This window comes from Melopsittacus undulatus, chromosome 5, assembly GCF_012275295.1.
Source record: "Melopsittacus undulatus isolate bMelUnd1 chromosome 5, bMelUnd1.mat.Z, whole genome shotgun sequence".
Lineage (NCBI taxonomy): Eukaryota > Metazoa > Chordata > Aves > Psittaciformes > Psittaculidae > Melopsittacus > Melopsittacus undulatus.
The window spans coordinates 55,063,416-55,082,035 of NC_047531.1; the positions used below are offsets into that span (position 1 = coordinate 55,063,416).

The 18,620-nt window shown below is 46.5% G+C and overlaps 1 protein-coding gene across 6 annotated transcripts; it reads left to right on the forward strand.

The window, feature by feature from the left end:
* The first annotated feature begins 1,868 nt into the window (after positions 1 to 1,868).
* On the forward strand, positions 1,869 to 18,346 carry SINHCAF (SIN3-HDAC complex associated factor). 6 transcript variants are annotated; one of them, XM_005144385.3, is made up of 6 exons: positions 1,869 to 1,968; positions 12,034 to 12,181; positions 14,289 to 14,388; positions 15,328 to 15,454; positions 16,823 to 16,973; positions 17,654 to 18,346. In XM_005144385.3, exons 2-6 carry the CDS (start codon positions 12,054 to 12,056, stop codon positions 17,814 to 17,816), a joined length of 669 nt encoding a protein of 222 aa, XP_005144442.1. In that variant the 5' UTR covers positions 1,869 to 1,968; positions 12,034 to 12,053; the 3' UTR covers positions 17,817 to 18,346. The 6 variants fall into 6 exon arrangements, with proteins under 6 accessions (XP_005144442.1, XP_030900826.1, XP_030900822.1 ...); XM_031044966.2 differs by lacking the exon at positions 1,869 to 1,968 and adding an exon at positions 2,016 to 2,033; XM_031044962.2 differs by lacking the exon at positions 1,869 to 1,968 and adding an exon at positions 2,329 to 2,458.
* The last annotated feature ends 274 nt before the right edge of the window (positions 18,347 to 18,620 follow it).

The window sequence follows — 18,620 nt, forward strand, 5'->3', positions numbered from 1 at the left end:
AGTGCTGCTGTGGGGAGTAAACAGATCCTTTCAGCAAGAGCTCTCCATGAGCTGCTTAATCTGTGCCTGAATTAGGGTTAGACCCAAAAGGTCATTACCAGGATAAAAATTTGTGATAGAAACACTCAATATTTTTAATATTTTTGAGTATTGGTCAACAACTGCATGTAGTGTCTGTGCTGTTGTTTATTCTGTGAGTAACTTTTTATCTTTTGAATAGTTGGAAATGCAGCATCAAGGCAGGGTTGGACAGGGCTTTGAGCAACCTGGTCTAATGGAAGGTGTCCCTGCCCATGGCAGGGGGTTGGAACTTGTTAGATTATTTTAAAGATTATCTTTAAGGCCCCTTCCAACCCAGACCATTCAGTGATTCTATGATTCATGCTCCCGTTGGGTTTGACCAGAAGCTTGGGAGGGAGCAGTTTACACTTGTATTGTAGTTACAGGCTGTAATGGTGCTGTTGTTAACCAAGTGTTCCCTTGTACATCATGGCCTAATCCTTCTGACATTGCTAGTTTTTAAAGGAAGCCTATTTCAACGTACCCCATCAGCTGTTTCATGAAGCAGCTCTTCTTAAACCACACCAGAGAATGGGAAGCAGAGGTTGCAGTGATGTGAATTTTTACATCACTCATTCTGACTCAGCAAGAAAAACTCCCAAGAACTGCTGGTGATTTTTTAAAGTACATAGAATGAACCATATGTGGAGAAGAAATCTCCCAAGACCAGCACAAAACATTCCCTCTTGCTGCCAGAAGCTATGAGCCACCGCAAAGGTCAAGCGCTGGTGCCTCTAGTGTGAGCCCAGACACACTTTGCATAGAAAACGCACTAGTTGTTGCTATTGGGTGATGTTAAAAACAGCAGTTGGGCCACACTTAGAAGAGTGCTGCCTTCATGGTGCTGATGTTTCACAAAATCAGCTAGGTTGAAATAACCTCTAAGATCATCAAGTCCAACTTTTACCCCAGGACTGCCAAGTTCACCACTAAACCGTGTCACTGATGGCTTCATCTACATGGTTTTTGAACACTCCCAGGGATGGCAATTGCACCACTGCCCTGGGCAGCCTGTGCCAATGCCCAAGCACCCTCTCTGTGAAGAAATACCCAGCCTGAACCTCCTCTGGCACAGCTTAAGGGTTACCCCTTCCTATAGCTTGTTACTTGGGAGAAAAGATGAGCCACCTCCTCTCTCCATCCTCCCTCCAGGCAGCTGTAGAGAGTGATAAAAACCCTCACTGAGCCTTCTCCAGATTAAACACCCCCAGCTCCCTCAGCCATTCCTCATCACAGTTGTGCTCCAGACCCTTCACCAGCTTCCTTGCCCTTCTCTGGACCAGCTCCATCACCTCAATGTCTCTCTTGTAGTGAGGGGCTCAGAGCTGAACACAGGATTCGAGGTGCAGCCTCACCAGTGCCCAGTACAGGGGGACGATCACTGCCCTGGCCCTGCTGCCCCGCTACTTCTGATACAGGTTAGTGTGTCGTGTGCCGCCCTGTTCCCTGGGCTGCAGCGCGCCTGACGCCTCGGGAGGTGGCCGTTGTAACCCCGCCCCGCGCTGCTCCTCCCGGCAGGCAGGTGCCCGGGTGCCGCCCACCGCCGGTTGGGGGCGGGCCGGGGGAGCGGGCCGCGTGCGTGAAGTCATCGCTGCCGTCACAATGGGCAACACCCCCGCCCCCTCCTCCTCCTCCTCCTCCTCCTCCCAGGCTTCCCGCGCGGCCTTTCTCCCTTAAAAGGACAATGGGGCGCGCAAAGCGAGAGGGCTTGATTGAGTAGAATGGAGCCGTGGGAATGGCGCATGCGCAGAGTGGCGGCTGCCGGCGGGAGGGGCGGAGACAGGAGGTGGCGGGGGGGTGGTGCGCTGTCTCTCGCGCGCCCGCCCGCTCGGGCTGTCCGGTAGAGTTCGGAGAGTGAGGGTCGGCCGCGCACCGCACAGCACGGCTGTTGGTGGACGCAGGAGCGCGGTGAGTGGCTTCTTTCTGCTTAAGAGAGAAGGAGAGGAAAAAGCAAAGCTGAGAGCGAACGTGAGGTTTGAACCGCGATTTTGTGTTTGTTCGCTTGGTTGGGGTTTGGGTCAGCACTGAGGTGTTTGTTGGTGTTTTTTGTGTTGGGTTTTTTTTTGTTTCCCTAGTAGCTGGTGGTTTCTGTTAAACATAAGTTAATCCCTCAGTCTGCGCGCAGTTCTGTAGCGGCAAAAAGACTTTGCCTCCTGAAACAGTTTGACACGCATGGCTCCCGTGAGCGGCGTTTTCCATCTTTGCTTCAGTTAGTGGAGTTTAAAGGAGGTGCTTGGGTGGCCGGGGGAGACGCCTCCCGCGTTGTTGCGGACTCTGCCTGAGAACTCTAACCGCCGTCATGTCCCGTCCTCACGTACGGTTAAAGCCTTAAGTTTCGAGGAAGACGCATAGACCGGTACCTGGCCATTTAACTCCAAAAGTGGATACTAGCTGTGGGGTGCGTTAAGTAAACGGGGCCGCCCGGCGGTGGCGGGGCTGCACGGAGCCGTGCCCGAGGCCTCGCCACGCGGTCCCACTGGCCGGGTTCCACCGTTGCTACGCGGGTGTCGCAGGTGCGGCTCCGTCGCGCCCCGCGCCGCACACCTGTAGCACGGGCACGCACGAGTTGCTGCCGGCAGGGTGGTGGAAGGAGTGGGAGCACGGCAGTGCCCGCTGTCCCTGCTCTCCGTGTTGCACGGAGAGGGAGACGCTGGTTTTAGTTCTCGTTATCGCTAGTGTTTGCGGTCAAGCGCCGTGCGCGTCCGGAGACGGGGAAAACGTGCGGCTGCAGCCTGGCGTGACACGTGCTGCCGGTCGCATCGGTCGTGGTGTGGGGCCTTCTCCACATCAGCAGGCGCACCGCCACCGGCCCGGTGCGCGGCGTTGCCGGTGTGGGGACGCGCGGCGGGCGGGCGGCGATGGCGTCCTGTCGCTCACGCCGCGCGGCGCGAGTGGCAGCCGCTCCTGGCCACGGCAGGCGATGCCCGCGCCCGGCGCCAGCAAGTTTTAGCTCCCGGCTTCTCCGGGGCTGCGGCTGCGAGGCTGGGGCTGGAGCTGCCGGCGTGCCCCCGGCGCGGCACGTAGGCAGCGCCCGGCTGCAGGGAAAACAAAGGGCTCGCATGTGCTGCGGCGCCCAGCGCGCCGGGGACAGGGCTTCTCTCTGTATGGGGGGGGATGGACCTCAGCCCGGGGGGATGTCGGTGGGATAAAACTCGTCCCGTGGTGAGAGGCGGTTTTTAGCTGCTGGTTGCCGGTTTTGGAGGACTTTTGGAGGAGCGGTGAAACTTTGGGTGCATACACGTTCTCCTGCACACAGCGATGCAAGCGGGCGGGCGAGCCTCGCTGACCACCCCGGGGCTGCAACAGGGTCTCGGGGGGTGTCCGTGTTGCCCGCGCCGCGGCGTGCCCGCGTTGCTGGGAGGTCTGCGACGGCCCTTTGAAGTACAACTGTTGCCATGTTTGAATTACGTCAGGGCCGAGCCATGAGGAACCAGCGCGGAGTGAGGCCGGGGAGACGGGTGGCAAGGGGACGGGACCGGTCCCTGAAGGGGGAGGTAGTGGTGGGAGGCCTCCATCAGCTGCCGGGACAGGGGGTCGGGGTGCCCTGCGGGGCTGTTGCTGCTCGATCCCTGCTTACCGCCGGATGGGGCGGCTGCACCGAGACCGCGTGGTGGGGCGGCGTCTGCAGCCCGGGGCCGCCTCGCAGCGCCCACCTCTGCTCCGCGCTCGGGGCTTTCCTCCCCTTCCTACGCCCTTTTAATTCGCTTTTAATTATATTAGTCTTTCGGCAAGTTGGGCGCTTGGCAGCCCCGCCGATGGGGGAGGGCTGGGGCCGCCAGCCTGTGCACTCCCGCCGCTCCACCTGACCGGCGGGGCCGCCCACGAAAGTAGGTCGTCCGCCCCGGGAAAGAAGAGGGGGGAGTCTTTGTTCCCGATGCTGCCGCGCCTCCGCCAGCCGCGGCCCCCAGCCGGCGGTAACGGGCGGGAGCGCGGCCCCGCCACGCGGTGCTCTGCTCCCGGAAAGCGGCCGCCGCCTCCCGGCCAACTGCGCTGCGCCTGTCCGGGCGGCTGCGGGAGCAGCGAGAGCAGGCTCCACCTGGAGCCCGCGTTCATCCCTGTCTCGGAGTTATTTTATCCTTTGTTAACTTGCAGTTTTGAGGCAGCGGAATGCTCCCAGTCGCGATCTCCCTTTCATGAGATAAAAGTTGGCGTCTCTTCTCGTACACACAACTCCGGATGCGTGTAGCTAAAGGGATTTAAAGAGACCTGCTAAACCTGTTGTTCACTCGTCTGTGCCTTAGCGCAGCGAGCTGGTCTGAATCCTACCTGTCCCGGGGCTCCCTCAACTCCTGCGCGGGAACGTTCCCAGTGCGTCCTGTTGAGAGCTTTGTCCCCAGCAGTCTGCTGGTCGGCAGTCCTTTCGACCCGAATTATCCAATAATCATTAGAATTGTAGGAAAGAAAAGTAAGTTTATAGCTGTTCCCCGCTCCTGTTGTTCTTTTGGCAGCTGGTACAGGATGCTGTCTTTCAACCTGCAGCTGTGTGCTTCTTGCTCTGCCACCCTTCCCTTGTGGGCAGGGAGAGGGGAAGGCCTAGGTTCCTGAATTCTGCTCAGAACTTCCACGGCATCGCATCTGTGGTGGAGGCTGAGCAGCGTACTTGAGCACAACCCGACTATAATGCTCGCCTGTTTTTCGTTTTGAATTTTAAGTTGGCACTCGTGGAAGGTGGTAGGTTGACAACCATAAAAGCATCTGCTTAACCCTTTTAGAAGGCAAGCCAGGAGGGTGACTGTTGCTCAGCAGATCCCTTCACTACTGTGTGCTTGCTTCCAAAGGTGAGACTGACTGTCAACTGTGCAGGGTAAGTGCTGTGGAAACCCCTTTTCTCCCCAGTCTGCACAGGGTTAGATTCACCATGCAGTTCACAGCTGTTTCTTCAATGAAGGGGAAAAGGTTGCACAAAGCCTGCAGAGTAAGGACAGACAGTGAACTGGATGCCTTTCTGCTCACATCAGTGGAAGCTGAGCTCCTTTGGCATCCAGGTAAATTCCAGGTTTCTTGGGATCTGTGATCTCTGGTAGAGAATCAGCAAGTAACAAGTCGTGGGATATTCAAATACCCCCACAGGCATGCAGCATCCAGCTCCCACTGAAGTAGGTGGGATTGAGTGCCAGAGCCTCTGGGAAAAATTCCTCCTTGCTTCTCCCAGCCCAGAGATTCCCAAACAGAAGCTGATTGCCTACAATTTCAGTCTTTCCTTTAAAAAGAAAACATCATTTATTTCTCAGAAGGTATTAGATGAGCTGATAAGTTCACACAGGTTAAAAATAAACAACACTTGCTGAACAACTCTGTGTCACCAAACTCTGCTTTGCATTTATTCTTAGCACCTGATGCTTTGTACCTCTTTCATAACAACATGACACACAGACAGTCCTACTAGACAACCAAGTTCTTCAGACTTGCACTCCTTGTAGCACTTGCTTTTTAGCAGAAAGCAGCAGCTAGTGAGCTGGGGCTTGAAGATTGAGTGGTTAAGCAGAATGCATGGGGTGGACTCCATTTCATAACTTGTACCTCAGCATTTCTGTAGAACGTGCTCAGTTTAAGTGAAATGATCAATAATATTACTTAAGGACATGGAAATATATCCTTTTAAATGAAGTCACTATAGCTCTTCTGCCAAATAATTACTGCTGCTTCTGTTTGAATCCCCATCAGGTATGTTACTCTCTTTAAAAAATGAAAAGCCCCCAAACTGTTTAGTGTCTCATGATCTCAAGTGTCTATGATGCTTTTTTAGTAGCAGGTGGTTGCAGACAGCATCATAACAGTTGCAGTGACTGCACTCAGACAACACAGACTGAACTCCATCACTTGCTTGAGAACATCTCAGGTTTTCCTCGCAGGTCTTCTGCTCAGGCAGAGTGGGGTATTAGTAGGACAGGACTTTTTGGGGGGAAGCCCTCTTTCAAGATGGAATGTCTGCAGCTGGGACTGGTTTGGGATTTCCCTTCCCCCCATGCAAATATTACTGATTACTGTTTTCATGCTTTGGCCTATCCCTTTTGAAGCACTAACCACATGGCAGTTCGGAGGAACACCCAAGTGGCTTAGCCTTTCACTTCTCTTGTCTAAGTGGTTTAGGTACTTATTTCCCTCTGAAGATCAGCAGGTAGGTAGGTTCCTTTGTGACTTGACTGCTTCTGAAAACTTCACTCAGAACAGCTTTGTGACCCAGCCAGGATGCTGTGGAGACTCAGACATGTGACAGAAACATCCAGTTTGACTTTTTTATATGCTTGGTAGTTGCTGCCAGTTGCTAAGATTGCACTCTAGCACTGAGCACAAAACAGTGGCTACAGACAACTACCAGCAAAGAAGTGAGTTACTTACTTTGGCAGAGAGAAAGATCCCTGAAGATGGAGTTTTGACCTTTAACTGATTTTGCTCAGCTCATCAAGTGAAAACTCCACAGGATACTGCTTCATTCAGATGTGTCTGGGCTGTAGTGGCCAAATACAGCTTTCCCACAAGTAACGTTGTTCTGGGTGGAGAAAGGAAGGGAAGTGGAAGGAAAATTTGAGGATAAAGGGGATCAGAATAGTGTACAGTGTACACAGTTCCAAGGTTCTGGTTGTTGGAAATTAGTCCGTGTTTTGAGCTATAAGGACAGTTGACAGTGTAAAAAATGTGGGGTTTTTTTTGTGAATACTGAAGTTGCATTTTCAGGTTACTCCCTTTAGCTTGTTATGTTACTTCCTTGGAGCATTCTGGCTTTGGGCATGTTCAAATACACTTTTCTGGGGTCCAGTTTTAACTTCTATGCCAAAGTTTTTTGCAGCATGTAAACTCAAGGGGAGGTATGTTTATATTCAGTCTCTGGTATAGATCAGCTCCTCTGTTGATGTACATTTCTCTGTCCTACAGTTGATTTTCAATAGAGGTGTTGCAGTTTATTTCAGCAGAGGGGCAGGCCTAAGAATTTATTAGCAAGACCAGCAACTGCTTCTGGCGCCATAGACAGCTCTGGAAGCATTTTTCGTGTGTGTGCATGTGCCTGGGTGTATGCACTTGCAGATGTAAAAGCCAGAGCCACGTTTATTCTTTGTATATTAAGGCATGTCTGTTTTTTCCTTTAAAAGAAAATAAAGTACTGGTTTGGTTATGTTTCTTAGCTCCAATGCAATGCTGGAGAGATGAACACTGACATTTTTACTGACAGGAACTTGGTGCATCAATGTATGCAGGCTAGATCATATTTTTCTGTGGCCCAATTTCAGGGAGGCTGTGCCAAGGCTGTTTTGTACACAGAAGGAGAAATCAAATTATTTGCAGGGTTATCTTCCTCTCTGGTGATACACTGACAGTTTTGAGTTGCACAGAGAGTGAATGATCCAGGGTCAGAGGAGATGGGAAGAGACAAAGGTACCGAGTAGTCGAGTAGTCAGGCTGGCATCCTGCTCTCCCATAACTCCAGGGAAAATTTCTCTTTCAGCTTTGCAAGAAGCAGGTGAACATGTTCCTTCAACTGGCCTGATGATTGTGTTATAAATGCAGGCATGCCTGTCTTCTAGGAATTTCTTCCTTTCCATTATAAAGGGTTTTCATTCTTCTTGAGTGATCAGAAAGAATGCAGAAGGAATCTGGAAAAGCAAATGAAAGGGGCTCACCTTTTCTTACTTTAAAAGAGTTCACAAGTTCTCCCCTAACTTGAAAACTTAATTAGCATCTGAAGCAATACCTCTATTTAATTTAGATCATCAAATTAAATTTGGAAGGAAAGCTAAGCACCAAATTCTAGTCCTGACAGGTAACAAAAGCATGAAACCATTTTCACATGCATATGATGCATGCTGCTTTATGCCAGCCTTTCAGAAATGTAATAAGCAGGGTGTGTTAGGTTGGGTTTTTTGTTTTGTCTTTTTTGTTTTTATTCACCACCTGCTTTACTGTTGTCTGACTTTTTCTGCAAGACAAATCTTTTTGATGCTGCTTTTCCAGAAGTGAGAGGGCAGAGGGATGGAGAGAGGTTTTTCCTGCAGTCTTTTCTGAGTCCATTTAGCTTGCTCTAAAGCAGTTGTTTGCTAAAGCAGTTGTTTAAAGCAGAACCTGGGGGAACAGAAACTTCTCCTTTTGCAGGGAGACCGGGGAAGAAGGGGACCACTTTTTCCTGACTTAGGGAAATCTGCTCCCCTCCTAGTGCAGGTGAATCTTTGCTTCTGCAGAATGACAAATAGGCTCCCTTGGATTTCTGATTATTTGCCGGTGAACTGTCCCTTTCACTTCCGTGCAACTGCTGATTTAAAAGAAATCATGTATTTTAGCAGCATGCATAAATTTGTCAAAATTATATAATGTAACGCTCTGACTTTTATGGCCGTTACTTCACTCCAACTTGCCATCTTTTCTTACATGTCCCGAGTTTCACGTGGTTAAACTTCTGCAGCTGAGGTTCAGGTGTTGGTGTTGATGGCCAGTGGTCTAACTCCCTCATTCTAATTTGAGATCTAAATTGCAAAGATTTCAAGTAAAACCTTTTAAAGAGCACAGTCATACATACTTCTAAGTACATGCTAGCTATTAAGCTCTCCAGCTGACAGAATATTTAGTGTATAATGGTCAAATGGCAACTGTTTAGGATTAAATGTGTTACTGGACTGACGCCTTCCATTTATAACTGCACTTAGATGCAGTTGTTGGAGAAATGTGTTTTACTTGTGGTTTTGCTACTAGCTCTTCCCCATTCAGGCATGATATATGTTAATACCATTGCTGACCATTCATCAAGTGGGAAACAGATGGCACTAGTTTCCCTTCTATTGAAAGATGGTGTTGAAAGGCTGCTCCTGTGAGAATGGCAGCAACGATGCAAAACAAAATATTTTCAGAATATAAGTCTGATGCCAGTCTTTGCCAGAACATTACTTGTAAAACATGCATCTTGTTCTGCTGTGGTGTAAATACCAGCTGGTGACAGAGATCATCTCACCAGTGTCTGGATTTCTGGAAGAAACAGGGTTAGAAAGTAAATCACATTGTAAATATCAGTTCTGCCTCTTGCCCTGTTACAACCAAGATGTTCTTGCTGTCTAAGTTTTGTAGCACTGATGAACCTTGTGTCTGGAGCTCATCTCTTAACTTTCTGAAGTACCAGACTGTGGACCTAACATTGGGATGGTCAGACAGAATCTCAAGGTTCTGTTTTGTAGTTGAAAATTCCCATGTGAACATGCTGTTGGATCTCTAAAGGCTTGTTAAACACAGTGTCCTCAAGAGACTGTCTCTTGAAGAAGCGCATAGGATGCTAAGAAACAAAATACATACTCTTAATTATTTGCCTAGACATTCTGTTGTTTATTTATCTTGACAGCCCAGGGATACTTACCTGATTTGCCTGTGTACTAATTTGCTACATGTCCCTGAAAACATATCCAAATATAGTTCAGAGTCTGTCCATTCCTCAACAGGCCCATTCAGCATCTGCTAAGAAGTCTGGCAACATTCGGGATAACTTTGCTGGATATTTGCACAAGTCATTCCTGGGAAAACCTAGCCCTAGATGAGCTACTCGCACTGCAAATGTGCACAAAGGAGAGAGTACAGTACTTGAAGCCTCTGCAAATAGTGTGAGTTGGGACAGGAGGGAGGGGAAGATAGAGTCCCTCTGTCTCTCTCTCCTAAGCCTGGAGGATCTCCTTAGTGATCAGCTTGCATATGTCCTTTGCTGTCAACAGGCTCTGTGAGGGGTTTGGTCAAGACAAGCTATTTGGAGAGTTGACTTGTGTCTTTCCTATGTGTTTGTGCAGTGGTAATTGCAAGGAGACACAGCCTTAAGTGGGCACATTTAACTACATGCTAGATGGAAATGTAAACGTGTACACTTTCAGATGGATATGGGTTCCCTCATGGATCTTGTGTGAGAGCATTAACCAACAGTATTTAATTTAAATAAAATCTTTGGTTCTCTGTTCTCAGGAGCCTGGGAACCTTGTCTGTTTATTTTGCAGTGCTGTCATGCTTTGATCTTCCTCTTTGGAGTGTAGTTTCACTTTTGGAGGACAGTGACTAGGCTTGGGTTGTTCACTAGCTTTTGCTGTGGTGCTGTGCCACAGAAATATGAGGGATCTTCTTCCTCTCACACCCCGTGTCTGTCAGTGGGGTAAGCACAGTGGTAGCTACAGTTGTTTTGTGGAAGCATGTTTTTGGCCTCAGTTGAACCTGCTTTTCAGTTTATTTTTTTCTCTTTTGTAATGATGTGGCAAGTCTTGGGGCTGTATACTGAAGATTTCAGGTTAATTTTCTCTGTTCTTCTGGAGGATATTGGAATTGCATCCCTTGCATTTCTGCAGGTGGAAGGTACCTATACCCAAGTTGAGTTGCTGGCACCTCAAAGTCCCTGGGACTAAGAATGACTAGGAGCTCCCTCTGCCAGACTTACCTACAAGCGGTGGAGATGCTGCCTTCTAGAAAGTCCTGCCTGACCTACTGGGTTTTTCATTAGTATTTGAGCAGAGGAGAGGTGGCTTTCTGTTAAGTTTTACGGGAACATAACAACTTGGCCTTTTGTTAAAGGAAGAGGGAGAAACCTTGTATTATTTGTGTGGCTTCATCTGATTTTGCTTCTTTTTAAAAGCAGAAGTTCTCAGCAGTGGGAACCTAATTCTCATAGAACTTCCTTTAGCAGGTGGCCTGTTCCCTCTCTGAGCATTAGTGTGTGATAAGCAGCAGCGCTGGCTGTTTGCTCCCTGCAGTGGGTGATTGAGGCAGACCTTGCGCCATGGTCTAAGAGACATCTTAGAATGGTCCCTGCCTATGTTATGAGACAGATGCTGTGTGGCATGTGAGGACTTGCTGTATGCCCAGGCTCAGTGCCAGGAAAGCACCAGCTTTGCTTGGTTTTTGAAGCGCTGTGGGAGCTCCGTTTGCTCTGACAGCTTCTTGCGCCATGTCAGACTGTGTCTGCACTGGGGAGTGACGGATGCCTGGGGAGAAGCAATTTGGTGCTGGGGACACAGAATCGCAGAATCATGTGTTGAAAGGGTCTTTGTCATAATGGCTGCGGTAAGTTCACTTTAACCAGCATTAAAAGTTTTGGCCTGGAAAACCTCCACTGTATGTTACTGCTCTGATGGCAAATCCCAGCTCAGGTACCAAAAAGGATAGGCAGACCTCTAAGAGCAGCATGGCTTTTGGCTTTGTGACTGGCTTTGCGGAGCTGGTGATTAAAAAGAAACAACTTCCCTGTAAATGGGAGTACCTTTTGCTCCGGCATCACTGGCAGTGGCTGGGATGTGTGGTAGGTGCATGCTGAAATGTGCCCCAGGGTCCTGCTTCCCAACCCTTTTCTAGCTAGGTTTCCTTCCCATGGAAAGCAGGGCAGGGAAGGTGGGAGGGCGAGAACTGAGCCTGTGCTGACATGGAGCCAGGCCTGAGAATGGAGAAGTGCTCCTGGGTCCTGCAGTGCAGACATGGCCACCAAGGCCTGGGTGGGACTCCACGCTGCTGTTTTTAGAGCCGCTTTTCAGGTATGTCTGCAGCCTGGAGGTATGGCTGCAGCTCTACTCCTACTCACTTTCGACAAAGTTTGGCAGGGCTGTTACCACCAAACACCGGTGGTGATGATGAGGAAGTTCCAGTGACCCAGGGCTTGGGCAGGATCACATGGCCTGTCCTGCAGCCTGTTTTACCACGTACATAGGGCTTTCATTAGCCAAGTCAGCTGCGCTCACACCTCTGGGTTGTGCTGTTGTAGATGTGCCCTTAGAGTAGAACTGTGCAGTGATGAGCTTGTCATGAGTCTTGCTGGCTATTGCTTAACACTCCAGCTGATGTTAATTATTTTTTCTTTAATAAGACAGTACATTCCAGGTACATCTGCTATTTTAAGGCAGTGCAGGATAAAGTTATGGCCTAATCTATCAATTTCCCATCCCGAATAATAATTTACTTTTGTCCAGTGAACTGCCAAGGTTTTTCCTTCAGTACCTAACAGTGATAAGTAACACTAGCTCCTTTTTGTTTTCACAGGCTACAGCTGGGAGGAAAAGATGTTTGGCTTTCACAAACCGAAGATGTATCGGAGTATAGAGGGCTGCTGTATTTGCAGAGCTAAGTCTTCAAGTTCTCGTTTCACTGACAGCAAGCGTTATGAAAAAGATTTCCAGAATTGTTTTGGGTAAGATTATTTCTTTAGTCAACATCATGGTCAGTTATGGTGTAGATCCCCAAGCTATGAGCCTCACATGCTGTCTCTCTTACTCTGGAAGACTGAAGGGTTAAGTTAGCAGAGGTGTGTAATTGGGAAAGTCTGGCTTCAACCTCTTCACAACTTTCCTGGGCAGGCCAGGAGGGGCTGCATCTGCTGCTGTGTATGGTACCATTTGGTTCTTGATTTTACTGTTGCTGCCAGTGATGAGCTGCTGTAGTTCCTAACAGTGAAGGGTCAGTCTCGTGCCTCTCCCATCTTGCAGCACATGCAGGGACTTATTTAGACTTCTCTCAGACTATGCATTTTGCACTTGTTCCTTAGGAAGGTGTAAATTCCCACACAAGGTGGTAAACAACACGGGTACCTGGGGATTTTCTGTGGCTCTGAAGATTGAAGGGTGTTAGGCAAAGCTTGGTGAGTAAATGTTTAGCAGTTCCAGCAGGGTTTATGCAGGGTGCCCTGTTTAAAGTGTCACTGTCTTTGCTCAAATAAGGCATATCAACGTGATATTAAACTTCCCATTGGAAATGCATTCTGATGGAAAGTGAGCATCTGATAATTAACTTTCCAATTAGCTAATGCTGCATATGATGTTACTTGAAAGCATCAGTAAGAAAAACTGTAAATACCAGTGATTTCTTTTACCAGCTCTTAGGACTACAGGTCATAGCAGCTGGTAAAATAAGAAAGTATTTAAACTTATTTGACATAACCTTCTAAGAACTTTGGAATTCCATATAAATTTGTGTCCCTGAATGTCAGCAAAGCAAATTCTTCTGTGATAGCTTGTGATTATTTTTTACTTTGTTTATTAATTTCTTTTTCCCCCTGAGGTATAAGAATTTCTCCTACTTGAGCTGTAATTTTCCATGAAACCACTTCCCTTGGAAGAAGTCAGTGTTATCAATAGCTATTTTCTGCTTTTTCTTTCCAGTCTTGTTGCATGACCTTTCATCAAAATCTTCAGCCCAAGAGGAACTTTCATGCACTGTATTAAAAACTATATATACATGCCAATATTGCTTCTCTGTCTCAAGTGCTTAACTTTATGTATGTAAATCTTTGCAATCTTTAGAAATATTTCTCTCTCCTCCCTTTTTCAAGAAACGCTCCTTTCATGTGCAGCTTTATAGTGGTTTGTATTTACCATGGATTTTGTACATAAAGCTAGTGCTGACAGTTTTCCTTATCATGTTTCTTTGCTCCTGTCCTTGACAGTGGAAAGGCTGTGCGAAGACTCATTGCTTTTTTTTGTTGTTAACTATAACAAAGAAGCTTGCAGTATACCAGGGCCTTTGGTCTTGTGCTATCTGAAATATGTTTGCCAAGGTAAAAATGCAGTCTTAACACTGAGCAAATAATGGCTTATCTGAGCCTGCTCCATTCATCTATAAATGCTTCAAAGTCTTCCCATTTAAATAGCTGAAAAATTCTGCAGTGTATCCCCTTCATATTCCTTTTAGCATGGATTAGCAGTAGAAATGGTTTCTGAAAAAAGCTTGTTAAAGGGAACAAGTATTGCTGTCATTCCAGTGACTGCTGCTTCTGAAACCTTATCCTACGCTTATGCGGGAGTGTGTTAGGTGGTATTTGTTACTCATCCGTGAGGCTATGTGAGAAAGTTAAGAGCTGAATAAGCTTTTGTTGGATCTCTGAAGTCTGTTTCCAAATGTACATTCAAGGAATATGATTATTCCTCCTCCCTCCTTCTCCAAGCCAACCAGCCAACCCACTGGAACTGTTGAGTGGGTGTTTTTTTGGGGGGTGGTATTTTTGGGGTTGTTTTTTGGATTTGGTGTGGAATGTTTTTGAAGGGTGGTGAGACTGTTGTTTTTAGTGCCCTTCTGGAAGCAGATTACAATATCTTTTATTTCTGTATGGAAGAGTGCTTTGAAAGTGAAGCTTGGTCTTTAAACTTCAGTGTTTGAGTATCCCAGGTGAATTACCATGCCCAAAAATGAGAACATGAGAACCCCCTTCTTGTCCAGCAATTTTTATGCTGCTTGCTGTTAGCAGGCGGAGGTGTGCGTTTATTAACTGTTGTTAAGTGGCTTTTGCTTTTTTCCTTTACCAGGCTCCACGAGGCCCGCTCAGGAGACATTTGCAATGCCTGTGTCCTTTTGGTGAAAAGATGGAAAAAATTGCCAGCAGGATCCAAAAAAAACTGGAATCACGTTAGTCATTTATTTCTTCTCCACCCCAAAACTAACTAGTCTGTGCTTTAGTCCATCCTGTTAGAGAGGGGAGGTGCTAGTGAGAATTTGGTGTTTCCTGTTTCTCCTCCCACCCTCAGCATCTCAAAAGTCATTTCTGGAGTATTTCCTGTTACATGGCTCTTACCTGTCTTTGGTTTACGTGCAAATGGTGATTATGCAAGCCTGGGGTGGAGTCACAGACTAACTTACCATGTAATTCCTTGTTTTCACAGGCTCACAACTTGGTCCAAAAGTCTCTTATGACACTCAAAACATTTCAGATTTGGCCTCTATCCAAAATTGGTTGCTTTTTTAAAATAGTTTGAACAAGCAAGGTAACTTGCTTGAGCAACGCATACATCAATGTCATTTAGTCAGATGATTACAATGACTAATATCTTGCAGCTATTGCCACTCATATATTCTGTTTTGATACAGCTAATTCAGTTTGGGCTTAAGGCTGGGAAGATCATCAGAATTCTTTGTGTATGTTATAATCTTTATTCAAGAAACCTTGTTGGGAATGGGAACCAGAACTATGGTTGTTGCTACCACTGCTTTTATTCAGAAGTTACATTGATGATTTCCAGGGCAAATGCTTGGCAGACACTCTTAACTGAACCTGCATTGGCTTAAACAAATGTTGTCTAACTAAACTGAATTTTCCAGAAATAGGAGAAAGGCTGAAGTTGAACTGAATGTGCTTTTTAAGCTAAAGCTAGCTTACTGCATTTTCCTACAGACTCAGCCTCTTGCAAAGCAGATACAAACAAAACATGTGAGTGTGGGTGCACAGAACTGCTTTGGTTTAACTAAATTGGTTTTGAACATCTTCAGCTAGGTCAGTGCATGTATTTTGATTAGGGCAATATCTGGGCATGACGCAGAAGTGTTATGCATGCATTTTCTGTGTTCTAGGTGGTAGATGCCAGGGCTGGACCCAGTCTTAAGACAACAATGAAACCAAAGAAAATGAAAACACTCTCTGGAAGCAGAATAAAGAGCAATCAAATCAGCAAACTGCAGAAGGAATTTAAGCGGCACAGTAAGTGGATAGAAATGGATTTTGGCAATAAACTTTAGCCTCCCCTAGTGTAGCTTACTGTTAACTGGCTGAGCTGAATCACCACCTAAATTCAGTTGTATGCTTACACATTTGGACACTCACTGTTCTCACACTCTCCTTTACTCCACGGGCTCAGGAAGGGGGTGGAATGAGGAGGAAGAGCTGGTGTGCAGTGTGGGCTGTGAGGCAGAAGTGGGGAAGCAGTGGGGGGAATGGTAAGCCAGGCGTGAAAGTGTAGGCAATTGTAGGCAATAAGCTTATGCCCCACGGTTAAATGATGTGTCTCTAGGAAGACCTTCTTGGGCAAGACTCACTGAAACTAAAGTTGGAAGAGGCTTCCCCCTGCTCTCAGTAATGCACTATGGCCATTTCAGCTCTTTTCCCAAGAAGCAGTGTTCTGTTCCTAGCTCTATCAACCATTTTCTTCAAAACATGTTTTCAACCAGGGCTTTCTATTTAACCCAGATTTTTCCCTCTGGCTTCAAATTCATGCTATGTTTCCTCTCTATAGTTTCCTTACACCTTCCTCTGCCATTCTTAGTGATTTCCTTGCACCAGCTTTTAGGCTCTTCAAATAGTTTTGGATTCATAGCTTTCGCAAAGCCATCTGCCAGTTATGCTCTAAATACATGCTAGTACTTCAGGTTTTTCCTCTAAAGCAAACCTTCCAGCCTCTTACCTGTTACTGACCTGGTCTTCTCTCTCTTCCAATTATCCTACCTGGCCTGAAGGAAGAGTGCTCTAAAGAATCAGTAAAGGTCCTGACCCAAAGGGCTTGTATCTCCTCATTCAGTGTGTTGTACTTGATCTACCTGTGTTACCAGGGATAATAACTGTAAAGGTAGGCAAGTAGACCCTCTGTTGAGCTGTGTGTCTGCACAGAGTCCGTAGTTCATAGTCTCGATCCAGCAAAAGCTCAACCTGTTGCATTAACGAGAAGAGCTTTGCAACTGGATGGGTAAGAAAGGAGATTTACAGTGAGAAAGTACTAGGTCTGAAACACAGATCCTCATCCTCTTCAAGGATCTTCAGTGATTCCAGAGCGAGAGTAGGATCTTTTCCAAAGGAAGGCCAGCATAGGTTATGCTTGAGAGCCAGGAACTGAAGCCTCATCCTGAACCTCTTTTTCCCTTGTGTATGGGTTGTGTGCTCTGTCTCCCAAATGCTGATAGTCTCTACTGAAACTGGCAGGGGCAAGTGAAAAATGGGTTGTTGTTAGGTTTTCCTTATTAATTAAAAAAAGTCTGTCTCTCTGTTCCTTATTTACATGTGACTTGTTAATAGTCAGGAAAAGGGTGAGTCACTGGGTGCCTGTCCTGATTCTTGTATTTATTCTTTCCCCTGCAGATTCCGATGCCCACAGCACCACCTCAAGTGCCTCTCCAGCTCAGTCACCCTGTTACAGTAACCAGTCTGATGATGGTTCTGACACAGAGATGAGTGCTGGGTCCAGCAGAACACCAGTTTTCTCCTTTTTAGATCTCACATATTGGAAAAGGTAAAAAGCAGCACAATGTGTGCTCTGTGCAGGTAGCAGTTCATGTATACAGCGCTTGATTCTGCTGAACTTCATTGGTTTTAAGGATATATTTTAAGTTGCAGAGTATTATATAATGTCTGTCTGTCCGTGGAAAGAGATGCCATGTGTTTAAGGCATTTTTCCCCATCTCCTTCCATGTCCCTAAATACTAATACAATTGCACTTAAGAGGTAGGAAAATCACAAGATTTTCTGGGAGCTGATGAACTTGTTACCTTTCACTGCTTGTTGTGACACAGTAAGCCCTTGTTCAGTTATTGCTTTATTGAAATTGTTGTGACTTTGCTGCTTCCTCTCAAATCATGTTTGCAGGTGCATTGTAGTCAAGGTTTGTTCAGCTCACATAGCTGGGTATGTGAAACTTCCCTGGGAAGCAAAATGGGAGATGTAGTTTTCTATAGACATGGGTTTGGATTTGGATTATTTTGTTGGTTTTTATTTTTCTTAAAACAGTGTTGCGAATTTAGACACAGACTTGTTTTCTCTCTGAGTAGCTTTTTCCTTATCTGTGAGCAGGAGGCTCAGGAAAGTTAGGGTTTGGGTCAGACTGTTTTTTTTATTTCTGTAAATCCTCTATATTCTAAACACACACATGCACACACACAAACTACCTGTGTCTCTCCCTGCCGTTTCTTCCAGGCAAAAAGTCTGCTGTGGAATTATTTACAAAGGGCGCTTTGGGGAAGTTCTCATAGACACTCATCTCTTCAAACCTTGCTGTAGCAATAAAAAGTCCGCTACTGAAAAGCCAGAACAAGAAGGACCGCAATCTCCAGCAATCTCCACCCAGGAGGAGTGGTGACTTCCTTGGATAGCTGCAGAAGGTTATACAGATCCTCTTTTTCTCTGGAAACATACTAGAAAAGTGACTGTTGACTTTGGACACCTGCTATGCTGCCAAAAGACTATTCCTTAGAACTGTTTTTTGGGTTTTAGTGCTACAATTCCACAAACTCTGAAGCCAGTTTATATCCTTTCAAAAAGACTGTATATAATATTTAAGATTCTATGGAACACTTAGCAAAGCTGAATGCTGCTGCAAGGTTGTCGAATCTTTTCTCTCTTTCTTCCCCCTCGCTTCACCAGTGAATTTGAGGGTGGAGTTTTGTATATTGAAAGTATATGTAGTTTGTGTTCCTGTATTGACAGAAGCAGTGGTTGTAAGGCATTTTTTTAAAGTTGGTTGGTAACCTCCCTTAAATCCCCAAGAAAATATTTCATTCTTAGACATGAATGAGTCAATGAGATGAACTAATACATAGAGATGATATGTCACCTCTCTAGTTAAATAAATATATATTTTTAAAGGTGTGGAGATCTCACCCTATACTACTGACGTAACAAAGACAATTATTTCATCCCTCCTATGTGACAGACTGGCAAACTGCAGACATCTCTACTACAAGTGGTATCTGTCTCAGAAGGCCCCCAACATAAAGTGCTCTTCAAGAAGGGGTAGGAGGGAGATTTACCCAAGGCCTAAACATAGGGAGATGGGAGGCTACTTTGCTTTAACCCAGAGGCAGACACCCTGGGCTTCATGCTGTAACTGACTGATGATGAGAGGTGGACCAAGAAAACATCTTGATGCCCAAGTTAAGTATAA

Excerpts from the sequence above, each read along its gene's own strand:
- SINHCAF (XM_005144385.3), top strand. The coding sequence starts at position 12,054 with ATGTTTGGCTTTCACAAACCGAAGATGTATCGGAGTATAGAGGGCTGC. Across the intron at positions 14,389-15,327 it reads CCAAAAAAAACTGGAATCAC|GTGGTAGATGCCAGGGCTGG; the intron begins GTTAGTCATTTA and ends TCTGTGTTCTAG. Across the intron at positions 16,974-17,653 it reads GATCTCACATATTGGAAAAG|GCAAAAAGTCTGCTGTGGAA; the intron begins GTAAAAAGCAGC and ends CGTTTCTTCCAG.